Genomic DNA, 19,980 nt, shown 5'->3' on the forward strand with positions numbered 1-19,980 from the left:
GTTTGCATGTCTGCGTGTAGGGGATGGGGTGGAGTGGGGGCTTACAGGCAGCGTGACCAGCTCTGTTAGAGGCGTTGCACCAAGACTTTACAAAGTTGCCCGTCGTCCTCACATGACTGCGCGTGTTTGTTTTGTTGTGGTTGGCTGCAGACCCCAGCATGGCAGAAAAGGTTTAGGTGTAGATTAGATTTGATGGGCTAAATCCTTGTGGGTTTGCAGCCCCCAGGTTTGATGGGAAGTGTGGCTGTTTGAGAGTTATGTGTGGGCTCATTGCCTGTACATGTAGGAGGGTGGGAAACTCAAGAAATTCCTTTAAAATGTTTACATATGATGAATAAGGGCTTTTCATACAGGCTTGAAATTTAAGGACAAAGTTTATATTAGTAATCTTGGAACATCATTAAATCACTTGTCAATTTTAACCTTATTGAAATATTTTTATAATGCTGTCCGGTCTTAACACACAGACAAAACGGTATCAAAACTACAAGACACCAGGACTCATTAAACATCTTCAGTTAGAAATAAGTTGTGTGAATTTGGTGCCATCTAGCTGTAAGCAGGGTTTCTGCAGGTTTCACCAACTCAAGTACATTTTAAGACCATTATGAACAAAATGTAATGGACATTTTTGTACATGACAGAAATGTACAAAAGAACATTCTATATTTTATATAGTAGTCCCAAGCTTTCTTGCACAGAATGCACAGCATCGTGTGGGTTGGCAACAGAAGCAAACCAGTGGCAAAAACACAGTCGCCCAGCAACTGGTAATAAAATAACTCTTTTATCTAGATGCTAGCTAGCTAGCCAGGGTATGCTAGCAGTTAGTTAGCAGTAGCCTCAAGTTGCAGAAGGTCTGAAAATACCTGTAAATACGCAAAAGTTTGACTGACAGAAAAGTCCCACGGTAAAAATAAACTACATAAAATATACGAGATGAAATAGTCCTTGAAATGTGCTCCTATAGATTGGTCTCTGTCAAATAAAATAACAGAAGTTAGTGGTTCTGTTACAAAGATTATGAATAAGTTTCCGAGAAACTAACCTCTTAACATGGAATCCATTAAAAAAAATGTAGACCCTTTACCAAAAACGAAGGACAAGAAAAGAAATGCGTCATATTTTAAACTATTAATAAACTATTACTATACATTTCTAGAAAACATTTTTTTAGTGTGAACAGCAAACACCGAGTGCTTATTTGGCTAATGCAAAGAAAAACAATATATGAACTGATTGATCTATCTTACTTTAGACCAGGAAATTTAAAATAATTTTTAAAAAGGCTCTGTGTAAACATGGCAATTTTCAGTTAAAAATGGTGTTTAACCTGTATGCACATAAATAAACACAAATAAATGCATAAAAACTGGCAGATCACTTTATTACCTACAAACAAACTGACATACTTTGGTGCAAGAAAAAAAAAAACACTGGAGTGAAAATAAAATTTAAAATACTGTCAACACACTGCAGACACAAAAAAATGGCTATTTAGAAAATAATAATCAGCAGATTAATTTTTTTCTCTAGTCCCTCTTCCAGGGATCATGAACTTATGGACCGATGAATGACCAGTTCCCTTAGGATACATACGTCTGTTTAAATTTGAACACTGGGCACATGTGATGAAGTATAGCTTAAACACCTGGTGGTTCAAGTTAAAAGAAAATGAAAAAAGTAACCCAGACGCCTAAAAATATTTGTAGAAAAAAAAAAAATCTATCTGCAGCTGAACTGATCAATATATGTTTCAAACTCACATGCAGAGTGACAGTAAAATGTCAAGCAAAAACAAACCGGTCACCTTTAGGAGTTTACAGTACATGCATTCATGTGCAAATCAATAATTCACATCTACACCTAACTGAGGCAGGTTTCTTAAAAAGAAAAAAAATAGGATAGCACAAGTAGATAAAAAATAAAGCTTTGAGTTTACAGCAACTTCTAAAAAATATATATACATAAAGAGGGGGGAAAGAAAAACAAAAATGAAAACTGGCAGCTAAAACCTAAAGTAGCTGACATTTTCTGCTACCTTTTATTAAAAAAAGATTCAAGCATTTTCTTTCAAATAGAAACAAAACACACGGTGTTTCAAAACGTGTTTATGCTAATGAAATGAACTCCACAATGAGAAAAAAAAAAAAAAAAAAAGAAAAACACCCATAAAATCTTAGATTTCTCTATTGCTGCACTACAAACTGTGCTCGTCATACTGTGTCAGTTTGGAGACCGCGCGCTGTGATCGTTGTCTCACAACCAACACCACGACAAAAACATCCTAAAACCCTGAGACGCCATCCATTTTTACCCACCTGGCAGGTAATGGCAAATGCATTCAACACATCAAAATGAAAGATGAAAAGAAGTAGTGATGTTCAAAATCGTCAGGTATGCTTCCTAAAACCTGGCCAGCAGGGTTCTATGTCACTTATGTTTTCACCAAGTACATTCATAATCATCTCGTTGCGCCATCTAGATTTTTGGAGCAAAGAACCCACAAAAAAAATAAAGTAAATCTGCTGGTAACGTTTGGCCAAACAGACTGGAGAATAGTGTTTCTCGTTTCACCCTGAATAAGCCGGATAATTACTCAGAAATGAAAAGTAGAAATGAAGACAAAACACACGGCAATGTCGACGCCAACGATGGTGACCTGAAAGCAGAAGGATCCTGTGAAACATCCAACTTCTGCTCAGGTGTTTGGTCAGTTTCAATATGTTCTAATAAAGCTGTGAAAAAAAGTTTTAACCGACTAAAAGCAGTGATGACGACTCACTAAGATTAAATCTGTCAGACGTTAAGTAGTATTTGATTTTAAGTCATTAAATTAAAAAAACCATTCATTATATAGAATGGTTTAGCAAAACATATATATATATATATATATATATATAGGTTGTAGGCATTTGTTTTGATCCAAAAATAGGAATAATCTTGTATATTTTGCCAAGGTGAACTTTCACTATTCTTCGTCTTTCCCTGATCTAGATCCTTCTGATGATGAAAAAGAAAGAAAGTAGTGGGGAAAATTTAGGTAAATCATAATAGATATTGATTATCGCAACGTTATATTTCAGTAAAAATCTAATCTCTATTTAAAACGGAGCTGATATACGTTTTAGTGGAACCATTTGAGTTGCTATGGAGAAAGTCGTTTGAATTTCAATGCGACCTCAGCTGAACCACAACACCTTGCTGACATAGTCTCCTGTAAATTAAAGTGAAACAAAGAATAACCTGAAATTGACACTGTTCCAAGCGGAGTTGCAGTTTCGAAGCGTGAAGAGAGTAAATGTCTGTAAACGCTGAAGAAAGTACAAGTAGATCAAAGTTTTCTTGGTCAGTTAAAAAAAATAAAAAAGAGGTGTCAAAAAAATGTTGTCAGTGTTCACGCTACAGGTTTGAGAACCGATCGTAAACATCTTCCCTCTTTCGTGAGCTCCCTGGTGAAGCACATGCACGGCAGAGGGATGGCTTCCTCCCGGCGGGCGATCGTGTTGAACTTGCACTTCTTCAGGTGGTCAGCCATGCTGGTGATGTCGGCGAACTTCCACTCATTCACCGTGCCGAAGGCCGTGCTGAAGCGCCACACCTGGCAGAACAAGAGAACAGCATGCGACTTCAACCATGCTGAGAAAAACTCACATTTGCTCTAATTGTGACAAGGATTTTGACAAATGAATGACCACACAACATAGCACCTGAATGTTCTAACCTTGTGCGTTATTTGCCACGAAGGAGACCCGTCGTCGCGCCGCTTCTTCTCCCATAGCAGGACGACCATGCCACGCATCTGAAGCAGACTGGCGCACACGTTCCTCATGGTGCGAGACACTCTGGACAGCTGGCACAGACTGAAACTGTCGAGAAAGCTCGCTATGTGCTGCAACACCTCAAAAGGAAGACTGCTAAACTGATCGTACTGAGCGTCGATGTGGTGGGGCTTTCTTGAGTGGCCGTCTCCGGTTTTTAAAGGCAATCCGGGCTGCACCCCAAAGGAACCCAGGTGTCTGTCGTGGATGATCCGAAAGCCCTGCACGGACGGACAGAAGCGCCTCTGGGAGTAAGTGCAGCCGTAGTACGCCAAGGGGCAACGCTGCTCCATCCAGCCGTTGAGTCCGGCGTGGATGTCCCCATGGACGTTCTTGAAGTGAGACGAAAACTCGTCGCGTCGGAAAAGCTGCCCGCACACAAACGTGAACATGGAGCGCTGTTTAGTTTGGTACCGCGCGACGCATTCGAGCACCAGTTCTAGCCGCAGCGTGTGGAAAGGGCTGGGGTTGGAAAGCTGCGGACTGGCGTGGTCGCAGGCCGAGGCCGAGGCGATGTCGCCCACCATGGTGTTCGTGGCGAGGATGGCGGAAGGGAAGGAGAATGTCTGAGTGCCAAAGTCAATGTGGTAGCCGTCGACAAACCTGCTGTCGGAGATCCCCCGGCCTCCCGGGGAATCCCCGAGGCAAAACAGCAACGCTGCAGTGATGAGGTCAATGCCGTGGAGCCCCATCGGGTCCTCCTCTACCTCCAGGTCAGACGTGTCCACCGCTTTGTCCTCCATTTTTGCTCGAAACAAATAAGGGTTGATTAGGGCCTGGGGGACGTTATATGTAAACATGCTGAGCACTTCTAAGTTCTGCTTCCAACACCGATACCTGCAGAAGCTCCTTCTCACTTGATCCGACACCAGGAATGGCGGTGTGAGCGGGACCAGCTGGTGCGTGGGCGGCTCTGGTGCTACGAGGGGTATGTAGTCCTGAGGGATGCGAGGCCAGACAAGGTCACCGTTTTGATTTGGTTCGTCGATGACGACATCTTTTTTCTCAAAATGCAATTCCACAAAGTTCCTTTCTTCAGACCAGTTAGCAGCATCGTCATCTCCATCTGTTTCTACGGCGCAATCGACTCCACCCACAGCCCCCAGCTCACACTCTGAATCACTGTCACTATCAAGCATTTCTACGTTCCTCCCGCCTTCAGCAACAAGACTGCTTTCCCCATTTTGGGTCAATCCATTCTTATCTCCATTTATATTTTCGATGATTTTGCCAATGTTGTTGGAATTAGTGAGGATGTCCAGCGCAGCAGCTAAGCTCCTGGTCGCCTCCCCTGAAGATCTGTACAAGTTGTTGTAAGGTTCTTCCTCCATTTCTACTGTTTCACTGCCCAACACCGACGCCATTTCCTCACCATAGCCTGCTCCCTTTTCTCCGTTCTTTGACACATTGGTCGTAACTTTCAGCGACTCCAATAGCATCCTCTGATCCTGAAGAGCTAAAGCCATGTCCAGCTGCTCCACCTCGTCAAAGTCTTTGCTCAGGTTCTCGTAGGACTTGTGATCGGCGTAGCTCACAGGCCACCGGTTCCACTCCATTGTGCAACAAACTATGCTGGCAGGGCATGTCTCCAGATGCTGCGCCATTTTGATTCTCTTGATGGTGAAGGGGCAGCCAAAGCCGCTGTTTAGGCAAGGCAGTCTTTCGTAGGGACACAGGAGACGATGTTCATCCAGCTTGCAGGAGTGAAAAACGGCCCCGCAGACAAGAGGACAGCCAACCAGATTGCAGGAGACACCCGGCTCTGGTTTGGCCATGCACCGTCTGTTGATGCATTTAAGGCAGTGCGGATGCAGGTTCTCCATTTTAAAGTTGTTCCTGCCTGCAGTGGGGGAGTGTGTTCAAAAGCTGAACCCTGTTCACAAAGAAAGGATTAAAAACAGACTTTATTCTTAAAACTTTTCACATTGTGTCACAATACAACAAACTCAAATGTACTAGGATTTTTACACGTATTGGTTAAGTGGAGGAAAAACTATTGGGGCTGAAACGATTACCGGTAATTGGATTAATAAATTTTTTAAATACTCGTCAGCTAATTTAGTAATCAATTAATCATTATCTGGAGCATACAGACTCAAAAAAAGGCCCTTTGTTATCAAAAAACAACAAATTCAAAGCTGTAATTAAACCAAAACTGGAAATTATATGTATATGTTTTGCTTCTAAGATAAAAACACCTTTGTCTGTAAATATGTTTTACCCAGAACTCCTCAAGTGAATTTTTTTCATATTCACCCAATTCAATACAATAAACCAGGCATGTCCAAAGTCCGGCCCGGGGGCCAATCATGGCCCGCGGTCAGATTTCATACGGCCCGCAGCTTCAGTCTTATAATGTATTATTTATGGCCCGCCTGCACTGTCAAACAGAATAAATAAATCATAAAACTTGAAACTGTAATTCCTCCTTTCACCAAATGGTGGCAGTACCACTTTAATACTATCAGTCTGCCTTCGTGCAGCGAACCCCTCTCCACTCATTTCTGCCATGGCCACTGCAAAGAAAACAAGTTAACAGTGAGGGCCGCCGCTTTCAAGAGAGATGGGAATTACAATACTTCTTCACTGAAAATCAAGGCAATTGTGCTTGTGTAATTTGTGAGACGGTTGCCTTGTTTAAGGATTTCAACATAAAGAGACACTACCAGACTAAACATGCTAACTGGACTCTACTTTGGCCACTTTCCACCAAGCTGTTGACTGCCACACTAGGAATAACAGGACAATCGACCTCCTGTATGCCAATGTGAGGGATGCATACAGAGCAACACCCCTGCCCCCACTAGGGAAGTCAGATCACAACCTCGTTCACTTACAGCCACTGTACACCCCCCTGGTCCAAAAGCAGCCTATAACATCCCGCTCCATCAGGAGGTGGTCCCCTGAGATGGAGAGTGCTCTGAGAGACTGTTATAACACCACGGACTGGGATGCACTGTTCAGCCCGCATAGCAAGGACATAGAGGGGCTGACACACTGCCTGACGGACTATCTGAACTTCTGTGCAGATGTGGTATCCCCTGCCAAGACTGTCCGCTGTTACCCTAATAACAAGCCATGGGTAACGCGGGAAGTCAAAACTGTCCTCAATAAGAAGAAGGCTGCCTTCAGGAGAGGAGACAGGGAGGCTATGAAGGCAGCACAGCAGGAGGTGAAACAGTGTGTGAGGGAAGCAAAAGACAGTTACAGGAGAAAGGTGGAGCAGAAGCTGAGAGAGAACAACATGAAGGAGGTCTGGGAAGGTGTGAGGACCATCACTGGCCTCAACACAAAGACCAGAGTCGTTGGGGGAACAATGGAGAGGGCAAACGAACTGAACAACTTCTTCAACAGGTTCAACCAGTCCATGGCCCCCCAACCCCCTCTCTCACTGCAGCCACCCCTGCTCCTTACCACACACCTCCCCCCAGACAACACTACACTGACAACCCCCCCACACACCTCAGCACAACCCCCGCCCCACTTCACTACAGACCAGGTCAGAGAACAGCTGAGGAAGCTCAAGCCCAGGAAAGCAGCAGGGCCGGACCAGGTGTGTCCAAGGCTGCTGTAGACCTGCGCTACTGAACTGGGAGAGCCACTACAGCGGATCTTCAACCTCAGCCTGCAGCTAAGGGAAGTGCCCACCCTCTGGAAGACATCCTGCATCGTCCCAGTGCCCAAGAAGAACAGGCCCAGCGAGCTGAATGACTTTCGGCCCGTGGCACTTACTTCACACCTGATGAAGACGTTGGAGCGGCTCTTCCTCGGCCTCCTCAGACCCCAGGTGGAACATGCCCAGGATCTCCTGCAATTCGCCTACCAGTCAGATGTTGGTGTGGAGGATGCCATCCTCTACCTGCTGCACCGGGCCCACTCCCACCTGGATAAGGGCAGCGGCACGGTGAGGATCCTTTTTTTGGACTTCTCCAGTGCCTTTAATACAATCCAGCCCCTTCTGCTCCAGGATAAACTAAACAGCATGGGAGTAGACCCGCACCTGGTCACCTGGATCCATAGTTACCTCACCAACAGGCCGCAGTATGTCAGGCTGAAGGACACCGTGTCTGACACTGTGGTCAGCAACACAGGAGCCCCCCAGGGCACAGTGCTGGCCCCTCTTCTCTTCACCCTGTACTCCTCTGACTTCCACTACAACTCGGAGCTGTGTCACATACAGAAGTATGCTGATGACACAGCCATAGTCGGATGTATCAGGGACAACAGAGAGGAGGAGTATCGCTGTCTGGTGAGGGACTTTGCTCTCTGGTGCCACACAAACCACCTGGAACTCAACACTGCTAAGACGAAGGAGCTGGTTATAGACTTTGGGAGGTCCAGACCAAAGCCGAGACCAGTCGCATTAGAGGGAACTGAGGTTGAGGTCGTGGACTCCTACAAATATCTTGGGCTGTGGCTGGACAGTAAACTGGATTGGTCAAAACACACTAGCCACCTGTATGGGAAAGTGCAGAGCAGGATGTACTTCCTGAGGAGACTGCGGTCCTTTAACATCTGCAGCAAACTGCTCTGGATGTTCTACCAGTCTGTGATTGCCAGTGTCCTCTTCTACATCGTGGTGTGCTGGGGAGGCAGCATATCCAAGAAGGACACGTCCAGACTGGACAAACTGACCAGGCGTGCCGGCTCTGTGGTCGGCATGAAGCTGGACTCTCTGGTGACGGTGGCAGAGGTCACCAGAGAGTGACCTCTGCAGTTTGTCCAGCACTGAACAAACTGCTGGACATCATGAACGATAGCAGCCACCCTCTACACGTCGTCATCAGCAGCCAGAGGAGCCTGTTCAGTGACAGACTGCTGCTTCCCAAGTGCCGGACCAATAGATTTAAGAACTCTTTTGTCCCCCATGCCTTCAGACTGTACAATTCCTCATTGGGGGGGGAGGTGACACAGGACAGAGGGTGGAAGGAGTAGTGACCCCTTGTATTTTTCTCCATACTTATCAGGTCAAACCACATAGTGCAATACGATATCACTGGTCAATCTATCCGTCAAATTCTTATATTTTTTTTTGTGTTGTATTTATATTTACTTATATTCTATATTCTTATTCCTTGTTTCTTGCCTAATTTAAGGTTTTTCTTGCATAATTTAAGGTTTTGGTTACTCACATTTGGTGTGTACCTTAGTATTTAATTTGTATTTTGTATTCTTTTGCACTTTTGCTTACTGTGTGTTAACTTTGTGTTTTGCCTGGAAGCTGCTGGTAACTTCAATTTCCTGAGGGAGTCTTCCCAAAGGATCAATAAAGTACAAGTCTAAGTCTAAGTCTAAGTCTAACGCGTACAACAAGCTAACAGGGAGTGACCGTGCTGAAAAAGTGAAGCAGCTCCAAGCTGCACTGGCATCACAACAGCAATTCTTCACGCAGGCCTGAGTCAAAAGAAAATACCACCAAAGCAAGCTACGAAGTGGCCATGTTAATAGCTAAACATGGCAAACCTTTTACTGAAGATACTTTTATCAAAGACTGTGTTATGAAAATGGTGGAGAACATTTGCCCTGAGAAGAAGCAAGAATTTGCGAATGTTTGCCTGGCACGTAACAGTGTGGCACGGAGAGTTGAGGACATGAAATTGAGTGTTTTGAACGATAACATCTGTCACTATCAACAGTGAAGAGCCAAAAGAACATTTATGCACTTGGATTTATGGCACTTATTTTTATTAAACTCTTGAGTAAGATTAGGTTATTACTGTTGATGTTATGAACCTGTAGATGTGACACAAACTATTACTTTCTGAAAGATATTGTAAATGACAAGAGCAAAATTAACTTGTTTTAAGATTTAATAATAACAGACAACTTTGCATTACTTATAACTCCTGTTTAAAATGTTCTTGAGGCAAAGATATTTTTAAACTCATGTAAATTTAAGGTATTTCATACAGTTTGTTCAATGTTATCTGACTCTCCAGATATGAAAGAATTGCAGAATTTGTGTTTTTAGAGTTGTTCTCATCTGCCTGAGTGGCTTATATTTGGTTTTTTTGTCATTTGAAAGATAAAGATAATTGTGACAATGAAAATAGTTTTATAACAGAGTGTATTTGCATGAAACTTTTGTAGTTAAAAAATGTCCGAACAAACTATTGGCCCCTGGGCATCTTCACTTGATCAAATCTGGCCCTCTTTGCAAAAAGTTTGGACACCCCTGCAATAAACTATTGCATTTTAGGAAATAAAACGTTCATTTTCTTATTTTTAAAAAAGGAATTTAATTTATTTCCACCTTTTAAATTGATTTCTAGTATTGCATTGAAAAGACTTGATTTAATAAAAATCTACATTATGTGCCAATTTATTTATTTTTTGATTAATCTGATTAATTTAGTAATATATTAATCGATTACTAAAATAATCATTACTTGAAGTCCTAAAAATTATACATTGTCGTACAGATGTATTCAATAAATTAGAATATTATTGAAAACTTTATTTACCTTAGTAACTCAATTCACTGAGTGAAACGCATTACAAAGATTAATTACAGACAGACGGATGTTTTTGAGCCTTTAATGATTTTCAGCACAGAGCTGATGAAAACATGACTTTTCAAATTAAAACATTACATCAGACCAATAAAACAAAGACATCTTAACATAGAAATGTGGGCCTAATTAAAAGTTAAATATCTGCTTTAATGTATTTTGAATTTGACAAACGAGGTTCATTGGAATGCATATGCTAGTTTAGTGAGTACGACTGTATTTTTTCTTCTTTTTTTCAAATAGAAGCCTGAAAAGTCTGGTGTACATAGAGTGATGTGAAACAGTGTTTGCACCATTACAGATGGATTCTGTTTGCTAATTTTTGTCCCACTTAAATGTTTTAGATTATAAAAAATATACCGGTACATAAAAATTACATAAACAGAGCGAATTTTTAAAAAGCAATTCCTCCCCCCTCATGTTAAATCATAGCAACTGTGATTCAGCAGATTTACTGCTTACTGGTCTCACCCATACCTGATTACTGCCAGACCTGTAATCTTCTTCTTCTTATAATTATTATTTTTAATCGCTTAAACAGAACCTGCCATGTTGTAGGTTAGAAAATCTCAAAAAGGAACACACTGTACCCTGAAGTAGAGAAATTGAACAACAAATGCAAAAAGTGGAATCAACATCAATCATGAAAAAGGTTGCTTTATAACTACAGCCATTACCCACATACATAGAAAACAATGAACCTTTCTCAGAAAGGCCTTTTGCACATCGAGCAACTAAAAATTTTGCCTAATCCTCTTTATACTAAACAAACTCAGGTATTTTTAAAGGAATTTCAAATATCGGATTTTAACTGAGCCACTCTAAAACACGAATTTTGTGATCTGTATTGTAGCTCTGATTGCATATTTTGGGTTATAATTTGCTTCGCATTTCACCACTCGATACAAATGCATTTTACACTTTTCAAATAATTATTCATGGAGAATTATGAAAACATTTCACTTCCACTTCACACAATAATTTGTGCTGGTTTTGTCACACACAAGACCAACAAAATACTCCTACTAATAATAATAATACTAAATATTTTGTCTGGTGAGGAACATTTCACAACAGGGTTTTTTCAGGCTTGGTGAAAACCTGAAATGTTACTTTCAGAGCTGAAACTAAGCTTTTGTTCAAAATCCCTGGTATTCAGAAAACTTGCACAAACTTTTCCCTAACCAACACAACCAGTTGATGGCTTATGAGTTTACCGCTTATCAGGACGGGTTACGGATGTGAACGGCGTTGTGTCTCCAGGCAACAATTTAAACACCCGCAACAACGCTGCTGGTCTAAAATGAAAAGTTTAAAACCTAATAATTATTGTTGAAATCTTTGCTGCAGCTGACAGCAGAGTTGCGCAAGAACAGCTGGCAGGTTAGCATTCAGCTAAACGTAAACAACACAGCACCCAGTGTAATTCCTTCCGCCTACTTTTATCCCTTAATCCTATGATTTCACTAAAATAATAAGATTTACATAAACTAGTTTTATCACTCAACAAGTAACAGCCGAACAGCGCCGAACAGACAGAAAAAAAAAACTTTTCAAGCTAACAAAAGAACAACACAAATAGCCTGTTAGCATTAGCGTGTACAACTCTGTACTCTCAGTTGTTAGCTCGCCGGTAGCTTCTGGAAACAACCTACCTGAGTTACCGAAGTCCCTGAAGTCTTATTTATGCTAATATTGTTCTCTTTAAATTCGGTTCGTTGATTTCAAAGAGCCGGAAAGTATACCTACATATAGACAACTTAAAGTAGTTAACAACTTCAAATCTTGTGAATTGTCCGCAGCTGGTTGAGTTGGTGTGGGTCCTTTGGTTCTCTCCGACTGTTGATTCTGGTTTGGAACGTCGCAGCACTACGTCATCACGTAAAGTGACCTGTCACATTTAGGTTTGTGGGCGAAGTATGGCAGGTCGTTGCCATATACAATCACACCACACTTTTTTTTCCCTTTGTTTTATCTAAATGAAACAATCTGAGTCAAATTAACATTCTTACTTGTCCAAGCTGAAAATAAAGTTACAAAAAATTAACATTATCTGCTAATTAATAGATTTTAACGTCTAGAGCTTTATACAGCCTAATAAGAAATCTTTATTTGTCGACTGTCTCTTCACAACGGTTCAACATTCATCCGCCTAACTTCTAATGAAAGGCTTCTGAAAAATTTCCCACTCCTTTGCGACCTTAATATTTCCCTGGTTAAAAAATATGGCTTTGCTTCATGGTTCTCGAACTGGTCCCACCACTGGTGCTGGTTGGGGTGTTTATAGAGCGAAAAATGGTGTGTTACAATTTTACAACATATGTCTGAAATAACTGTGATGTGACTTTAGACAATTTTAGGACAAAGAAAGCAATAATATAGCTATTACTTAAATTTTCAAAATAAAGCACACATTATTTAGTTGTTTTATTATTAAATCTGCAATATCACACTCTGAAAGAGATGTTAAAAAATGATTGATGACTTAGTCATTTCTTTAAAATAACAATAATAATACAAAAATATGAACAAGAAACACTAATAACATTTGTTGTTACAATTACATCTGTATATGTGAGGTTTATGTCCATATGTCAGTGCTATAAAAGCTTCACTTCATGAAGCCACCTCTGAGATGTGGTGAATGTTAGATAGGGTGAGCTGGGCCTCCTGTGGTGGGTAGAAACGCCTGGAGCGAAGCCACAGCCTCCCAAACACCCCAGTGATGAGCAGCAAGACGACCAGCAAACCTCCCAGGACAAGAGTCTCCACCGGAGGGAAACTGCTGGGATCTACAGAGAAGGGTTGAATTGTCCTTTAAATGAACTTTTTTTAACTTGTGCAAGTTGCAGGGATTGGAAAGTGACGCACTTAGATTGGGTTTTTCACTGGCGGTGAGCAGTCGTCTGATTGGGCCATAGGACACGGTGTGGGACAGTGGGGCGTCTCTCCGTGTCCTCATCTGTCCGTCTTCGGTGGTACAGTTCTGCGTAGCAAATGCAGAGACAGACAATCACAGTCGAAGCCAGATAAGGCACTTAGAATGTGCACATCAACCCTATCAAAGGGAAACGAGTCCTGTACTAACGTGAACTAAAACGCAACTCGGAGAGAATTACTTCAAAAGTTGCATAAAAATATATTTTACAGGTTTCAGGAAAATGGAAAAGTTTAGTTTAGATTTAATCTTAAAAACTTGGGGGCGGGGGAGTAAATGTCTGGTTGTAACGATGTAGATTTGTAATTCAGTTGAAATAAGGACTGTGTAAGTCTCAGTTCATACCAGTAAAAATAAGTCAAGGCTTGCTGACTGCTTGTCTGAACGTCTGGCTATCACTTTGAGCTGTGTGTGTGTGTAAGGAGGTCTCACTCACAGGCTTACACACACTCAGGCTGCTGTGGCAGATCTGGACATTGCAGTGCAGGAAGATGTAAGCGTAAGAGCTGCCGACAAACTTAAACATCTGTATCCTGAACATGGCCTCTGGACCTTCGCCGTTCTTCAAGACGCTGAGAGTCTGTTTGTTGGCCAACACTGGACAACTAGGAAGGTGGAAAAAACAGAGCTAGTAGTGAGCTGTCCGCTTAGAAACATTTTTGACCCTAAACTTGATGGTTCAGAATGTACGAGTGCAGCTCTTTTAAAGCTTGTTTGATGTCTTTCCTGACTCTCTTGGTGTCTTCATTCTGTATGTATCCAGATTAGCTCATCACTGAGGCTGAAGCTAATGGATGGTCCATTCTTAAAAGAGTTCCTGTTTAATGAGATTATTGGAATATTTGGGAGATTATTTATACAGAGGTTTATGACTATTTAGAAGGGAAATAGGAGTAGGAGGCGGTGCATCACCAATGATCTTTCTATGTGAAACAAGTACTGAAATAATAAAAGTTAAAAATATAATAATAGGAAAATTATTGTGGTTTATGTAAATTGTTTTTAAATGTGTTTACTTACACATCTTTCCTCTTCTATCTTAAACACTTTTAATGTTCTTTTTTCAGAATATGTTAACCTAGGAAGGGATTTGGTGAAGGCCTGCCTCTACCAATGTTATTTACATTTCCAAAATAAATAATTATCAGCTTCTGAATATGACAGCGGTTTAAAGACTCAGAAACTGGCATTCACAATCAACAACTATGACAATTTACAAGTTAAAGTTGTTTTAAAACACAAAAACCTCTGCTTCAGCCTTGCGTCTCTCAGGCTAGCTGTTAGCTTCAGCTTCCAGGTCCAGCTCATCTGAATTTAGAGTAAGTGAAGACGCCAAGAGAGTTAGCTACTTATTAGCTGCTATAACCATTTCACAGAAACTCACCCTAAAAATTCTGAACTACTCCTTTAAGCTCATCTGAGCTAGCAGTGTTTTCCTCCTTTCCCTGCCCTTGTGAAATCATTGTGCATTTTACAGTCCTGCTGTCGCTAACAGTACCAAAACACTGCCCTGGTTGTCAAGGGCATGCACAGCTGTTGAACTGAAACGCATGTGGCCTCTCAGACCGGAGTCACGTGACCTGGCTCTGAGATTTGTTGTCTGACCCGCTCTCTAGGCAACAAATTCTCTTATTTCAGATTTCAACAGCACTCTGGTAAGAGGACTTAGAGCTCGAGGAGCAATAACACTGAAATAGAGCGCACCACAGACAAGCTCTCTCTTGCAAATAGAGGGACAGACAGTCAAAATGAACTTGTTGAGAAGGTCTTGGGCGTTATCACAGTGACACACCTGTCTCTGATGAAGGTGTACTGAATGTTGCCGTATGGATCCCTGGTGGGTGTGGCCCAGCATCTCTCCAAACGGAGCATCAAGTGAGCCGGTATCTTTAAAAGGAAAAAAATAAAAATCAGAACGTCAGGCAGCAGTCAGGTCATTCTGAATGCAAGCCAACAACCGGTTTCACGATGTGCTATGAACTGCTGATTCACAGTGTGTAAACAACAGCTGATCCGCGGGGTTGTGACAGCCTGGAGAAGATGTGCAGAAGCGCTCACATGACCTAGTCTAGTCACGGCTGAAGTGTTAGATTTCCAGGATAATTTGGGACATCAATCCACAAGGCCGTATTTCTTAACATTGTGCAACTAAGGCAGCGGACAACTAATCCAAAAATAGCTGTTAACACTAAGTATATTTGAAATACTTTCATCTCAGTTTTCTAAAATGGTCCAGGACACCCCTTCCCAATGAGGGGTCTGTTAAGCAAACTATTGACGGAGGTAATCGTTGCCATCTCTCAAATTGCTTTTTCGACTTCTAAAGAACTAGTTTTCCCAATAGTAGAAGTTGTTCTGGTGTTGTTGGGTTATAAAACTTAATACCATTGAATAAAAGTACAATTCAGACATTGCTGGTCATATTCATTGTCACACTTGGTTAGGATGTGTAAAAATTCTTAAAATAAATTCAATATTTGATTTATATACATTTATTCAATGTATAAACCCTAACAGAGCAGCCCATACTGTTTCTGTATTACATTTCACAAGTTTGGAGCAAGTAAAGAGGGAATATTTGCCGTCTTTGTTCACTTTTTTATATTGTTCAGAGTTCAGAGTCCCTTTCGTGTGTCTCAAGGGTCTTTAGAGGAGAGACAGCCCCACAGCACCACAGATGTAAAGCGGCACATTTATGCATAATTATCCTTTGTTTAATGCAAAACGGAGGAGTGTTTGTTGCCAGAACGTTTAATCTTAGTCTGATTTGAAGCACAGGGTTTCAGTTGAATTTCAAAATGACGTAAGCAAAGTCCATTTTTATTTCTGACAGAAGGACAGCAATAACCAGTTGACATGGAGGTAGCCTCTAAAGATTTTTATACAGATTTTGATGTCCCCAAAATGTCCCTCCTTGCTGTAATTCTCTAACGGTAAATTATGGAGATTTGAGGTTAAATATAGGTCTTCATTCAGCCTCGTACCCCGTCTCCCACTAAAGAAATGTGCTTATAGGGTGCATTAAAAAAAACGCTTTTATTGTCAGGTTTTCTATAATCTTGATCTGCAGAGATACCATAAAAACTTTGGCAAAGATGTTTTCATCCAGGGTCAGGGACGGCACAGTTGTCCACATGTCCTCAAAGGCTTCGTCTTTGTACAGCAGCATTGACACTGAGAAATTCCCATCCTCAGTGTTCAGGGTGATGCTTCTGAGAAGGCCAAGCAAACACGAGTTTTATTGTTAAATCAGATGTCAGGGGAATAAACAAAAAGAAGGAAACACAAATCACCTACCGGACGTCCACTCGGATCATGTTTTCGCTGTTGGGTTGTTGGACCATGTAGTTTATGGGGTAGCGGCACACGAACGTGATGTTTATGTAGTTTCTCGTGATGATGTCTGAATAGTTATTGTGTATGGTGTTGATGAACATGATGTGTGTATCATCAGAGACCTATAAAGAGATCAAGAAACAGAAAGTTAACAAGAGTAATTAGTCGAGACGTTTTCCTCATGTGTAAGGCGTGCTGAGGAAAACAGGTCTCCCACAATATTACACATATAATCTACTGTTATGAGACCACAAAACACAGCCACTTGCAAAATTATTCATACTCTTTGAACCTTTTCACATGATGTCACATTACAGTCATAAACTTCAAAGTGTTTTATATTTGTGCTAGACCAACACAAAGAGGCAAAAACCAAAACCATCATCAAAAGTAAGACATCAGTAGCCACAAGTGGTAAAGAGCAGCGTTTTTCAAAGTGGAGGCCACCAGGGGTCGCTGGAGGTGACTCAGATAGTTTGACGAAAGGTGAGAAAAAAATGCAAAAATAAAAAACAGAATTTTATACGTTTTTAATCATAAATTTCCAATTGTGGTTTTTAAAATCATAATATTCAATCTGATTTTTAGCCATTAATGTAAAGCATAGGTTAGAATAACTTATGTTATTTGCCTCGCTCATCTCTCTGATTGAGCAAGGCGGTCATCATTCTTTCCTTTCTACTAAAAACCGAAACATCTGCGATAACCAGCTGTCTCATGACATCAGTGAAACTTGACATATTTCTATACCTGTGTCTGTCCTGTTGTCCAAATAAACCGGCAGTGATGTCTACGCCTCTGCTTTTCAGAGACTCTGGTTTTATTCAGAAATGATTAGCCGCTTTTGCCTTGTCACTAACCACATGGAAATATTAGAAAAGTGTCCAAAGAAAATGCTTGTAAGGGGATCTTAGCAATATGGAAAAGTATGGAATTTACTTTTATCCAGATCTTTACAAGTGGGGAAAATATACAACCAAGACTGGTGTTTTCTTGACTTTTTTTCCCATCTTTTCAAATAATAAATCTAGTGAGAGGTTACAAAAATTTTATATTTACATTTAAATTAAATGCCACAAAACAGTTTGATTTTAAAATTTTACTCAATATTTTGGTTTTGACAAGCTCAGAACTAACTAGTTCATAACTCAAACAAGGGATATTTCACTGTTTTTGGCCTTTAGATAACTTTAGACTCAGGTTGAATTGGGGGGGAAAAAACAGAATAGAAATAAAATGGAATAAAGGTATCAGTACACAAATTGTTTTAATAAATCTATGTTTAGTGTGTGGGTTATTCCAGTTTTTACTCACAGATCTAAGTGTTAGAGGTTTAGAGGTGGAGCAGATTTGTTTTAGTCCATATGCCAACAAAGCTGTGAAAAAGCCCTGTCCTCTGAACATCAAGTCAATATCACCCTTTTGTTGTTTCATGATTTCTAGAGAGCTACTGTGAGGGCAGTTCTTGTTTTATACAGGAGATTTTCCAGAAAAAAAAAATCTGGGAAACCATAGGCTGGAAAATAATGGAAATTTGATAAAGAATGTTGAAAAATTGTTTGTACCATTTACTACATACTGTATGTGTGGAACACAGCAAATATGTGGGTGGAAAAAAAGATTATTATTATTATTATTATTATTTATTAGGTAATGTTTTTGATATTATCAAGTTGAGAGATTATTTATAATCTAAAAAAGCAAGGTCGTAAATCAAGTGAATTAAAGATTTTTCGTGTTATGCATGACATGAAACATCCACACAGTAGCAGTAGCACATCTGCAAAGTATTCTAGCTGTTTACTGAAGAAGAAAAGAGAGACTCGAAGCCGCCTGCAGGGTCCGGGGCAAATCAGAGTGATCTCGAGGACTCTGGGGCAGCTGTTGCTGATTAGAGAACGCGGATTTTTTGAAAGTGAAAGCGCTTAAACGTTAGACCCGCAGGGTCAGGTCTGAACATTTACAGTTAACAATATTCACCCCACTGTTGCCAAATCACTGACTTTCTTGCTATATTTAGCGACATTTCAGACAAAAAAAAAAAATGTATATCAGCAAAAATCTAAATCGGCAGGTCAGGCTTTTTAAAGATCTAAAGATTGTTAGTGATTACCAGGATCTTCTTTGTTGCTCAACATAACTCGAAAGGTTCCAGGTGACTGATTCACTATTTCTTCAAAAACATCTACATCAACTTCTGTATCAAACTGGTCGTACACCTTCAGATCTTGCTGTCTGCCTTCTGGAATGTTAAATTCCAGGCACATTAAAGCAGAAAGAAATATTAAAGAAGTGAAAATGAAAACATTTACTGCTTATAAACGAAGGGTGCAATAAATAGAAGGGTGAAGTCTCACGAACTACAGAAAACTGGTGCTTCGTCTTCTTTCTTCCTCCTGCTCCTCTTCGAGTTGCCAAAAATCTTTACTGGCGCGTTATTGACACTTGACAGAGTCAAAAGTTTCACTGCGTGAATGTGGCATTTTACTCTGACTTTTAACTTCAATGTCAGAGCTGATTTACACTCCATATAATTATAAATACTCTATTTAGAATAAATTAGGTTAACACTGAAATATTAACACCACATGTTTCACAATAAGGTGGCAGCCCAAGAAGAGGCTGTCTGTCTGTCTATAGATCAATAGATAGATAGATATAGATACAGACAGACTCAAAACAAAAGAATTGTTGGCATCTCTGGAGTGGTCTCCTTCTCTTGCTTGGAGGGTTCTGGAGTCTCTTCATCTCTGACGAAGGCATCATTAATGTATGAACAGACGCTGTGCTCCAGGACCGGTTCAGGAATACAGCTTGGACTATTTTCCACCATACAGACTTGGATCAGTACTCCTCATCTGTATTGAACCATATTTCCACCACCATAGAACGTGTCACCACCTGCAAACGCATTACCATGTACCCCAACCAGGAACCCTGGATGAACCGAGACATTCGTCTCCTGCTGAAGGCCCGCAACATCGCCTTCAGGTCAGGGGATGCACAGACTTACAGTGCAGCCAGGGCTGAGCTGAAGAGGGGAATCAAGAAGGCCAAACACCACTACAAAAGGAAGGTGGAGGATCATTTTTCTAACTCCAACCCCCAACGTAAGTGGCAAGGCCTTCAGATTCTCACAGACTACAAGAACCCCAATACCACCCCTCTTCTACTGATGTCTCCTTCCTCAACAAACTTAACAACTTCTATGCTCGTTTTGAGAGAGGGAATACCACAACTGTAACCAAAGCAGCTACCACCCCAGGCATTCAACACTGTCAACCCATCACAACTCATTACCAAACTCACAGACCTCGGCATCAGTCCACTCATGTGTAACTGGTTGCTCGACTTCCTGACCAGTCGACCTCAA

At 41.0% G+C, this 19,980-nt stretch overlaps 2 protein-coding genes across 3 annotated transcripts in view; both read right to left on the reverse strand.

Annotated features, from left to right (window-relative positions):
* Window positions 1-1,362: 1,362 nt before the first annotated feature.
* fbxo30a (F-box protein 30a) lies at window positions 1,363-12,192 on the reverse strand. 2 transcript variants are annotated; one of them, XM_032547555.1, is made up of 3 exons: window positions 11,989-12,192; window positions 3,725-5,694; window positions 1,363-3,601 (listed from the first exon to the last, which is right to left on the reverse strand). In XM_032547555.1, exons 2-3 carry the CDS (start codon window positions 5,642-5,644, stop codon window positions 3,398-3,400), a joined length of 2,124 nt encoding a protein of 707 aa, XP_032403446.1. In that variant the 5' UTR covers window positions 5,645-5,694; window positions 11,989-12,192; the 3' UTR covers window positions 1,363-3,397. The 2 variants fall into 2 exon arrangements, with proteins under 2 accessions (XP_032403446.1, XP_032403448.1); XM_032547557.1 differs by having other exon boundaries at window positions 12,083-12,190.
* Window positions 12,193-12,737: 545 nt separating this feature from the next.
* The window catches only part of LOC116708985 (pancreatic secretory granule membrane major glycoprotein GP2), a 31,133-nt gene continuing 23,890 nt past the window's right edge, over window positions 12,738-19,980 (reverse strand). Inside the window, exons 4-9 of the mRNA XM_032547178.1 lie at window positions 16,569-16,729; window positions 16,348-16,483; window positions 15,064-15,158; window positions 13,708-13,876; window positions 13,205-13,319; window positions 12,738-13,125 (exon numbers count right to left, since the gene is read on the reverse strand). Of these exons, the coding sequence (XP_032403069.1) occupies window positions 12,950-13,125; window positions 13,205-13,319; window positions 13,708-13,876; window positions 15,064-15,158; window positions 16,348-16,483; window positions 16,569-16,729 (852 nt within the window). The 3' untranslated portion in view covers window positions 12,738-12,949. The remainder of the gene's footprint in view (window positions 13,126-13,204; window positions 13,320-13,707; window positions 13,877-15,063; window positions 15,159-16,347; window positions 16,484-16,568; window positions 16,730-19,980) is intronic.

This window comes from Xiphophorus hellerii, chromosome 19 (genome assembly GCF_003331165.1).
Source record: "Xiphophorus hellerii strain 12219 chromosome 19, Xiphophorus_hellerii-4.1, whole genome shotgun sequence".
NCBI lineage: Eukaryota > Metazoa > Chordata > Actinopteri > Cyprinodontiformes > Poeciliidae > Xiphophorus > Xiphophorus hellerii.

What these genes read in the sequence shown, in the direction of transcription:
- fbxo30a (XM_032547555.1), bottom strand. Translation starts at nt 5,644, where the DNA reads ATGGAGAACCTGCATCCGCACTGCCTTAAATGCATCAACAGACGGTGC. An exon ending in CGTGGCAAATAACGCACAAG is followed by an intron (nt 3,602 to 3,724) that starts GTTAGAACATTC and finishes TTGTTCTGCCAG; the next exon opens with GTGTGGCGCTTCAGCACGGC.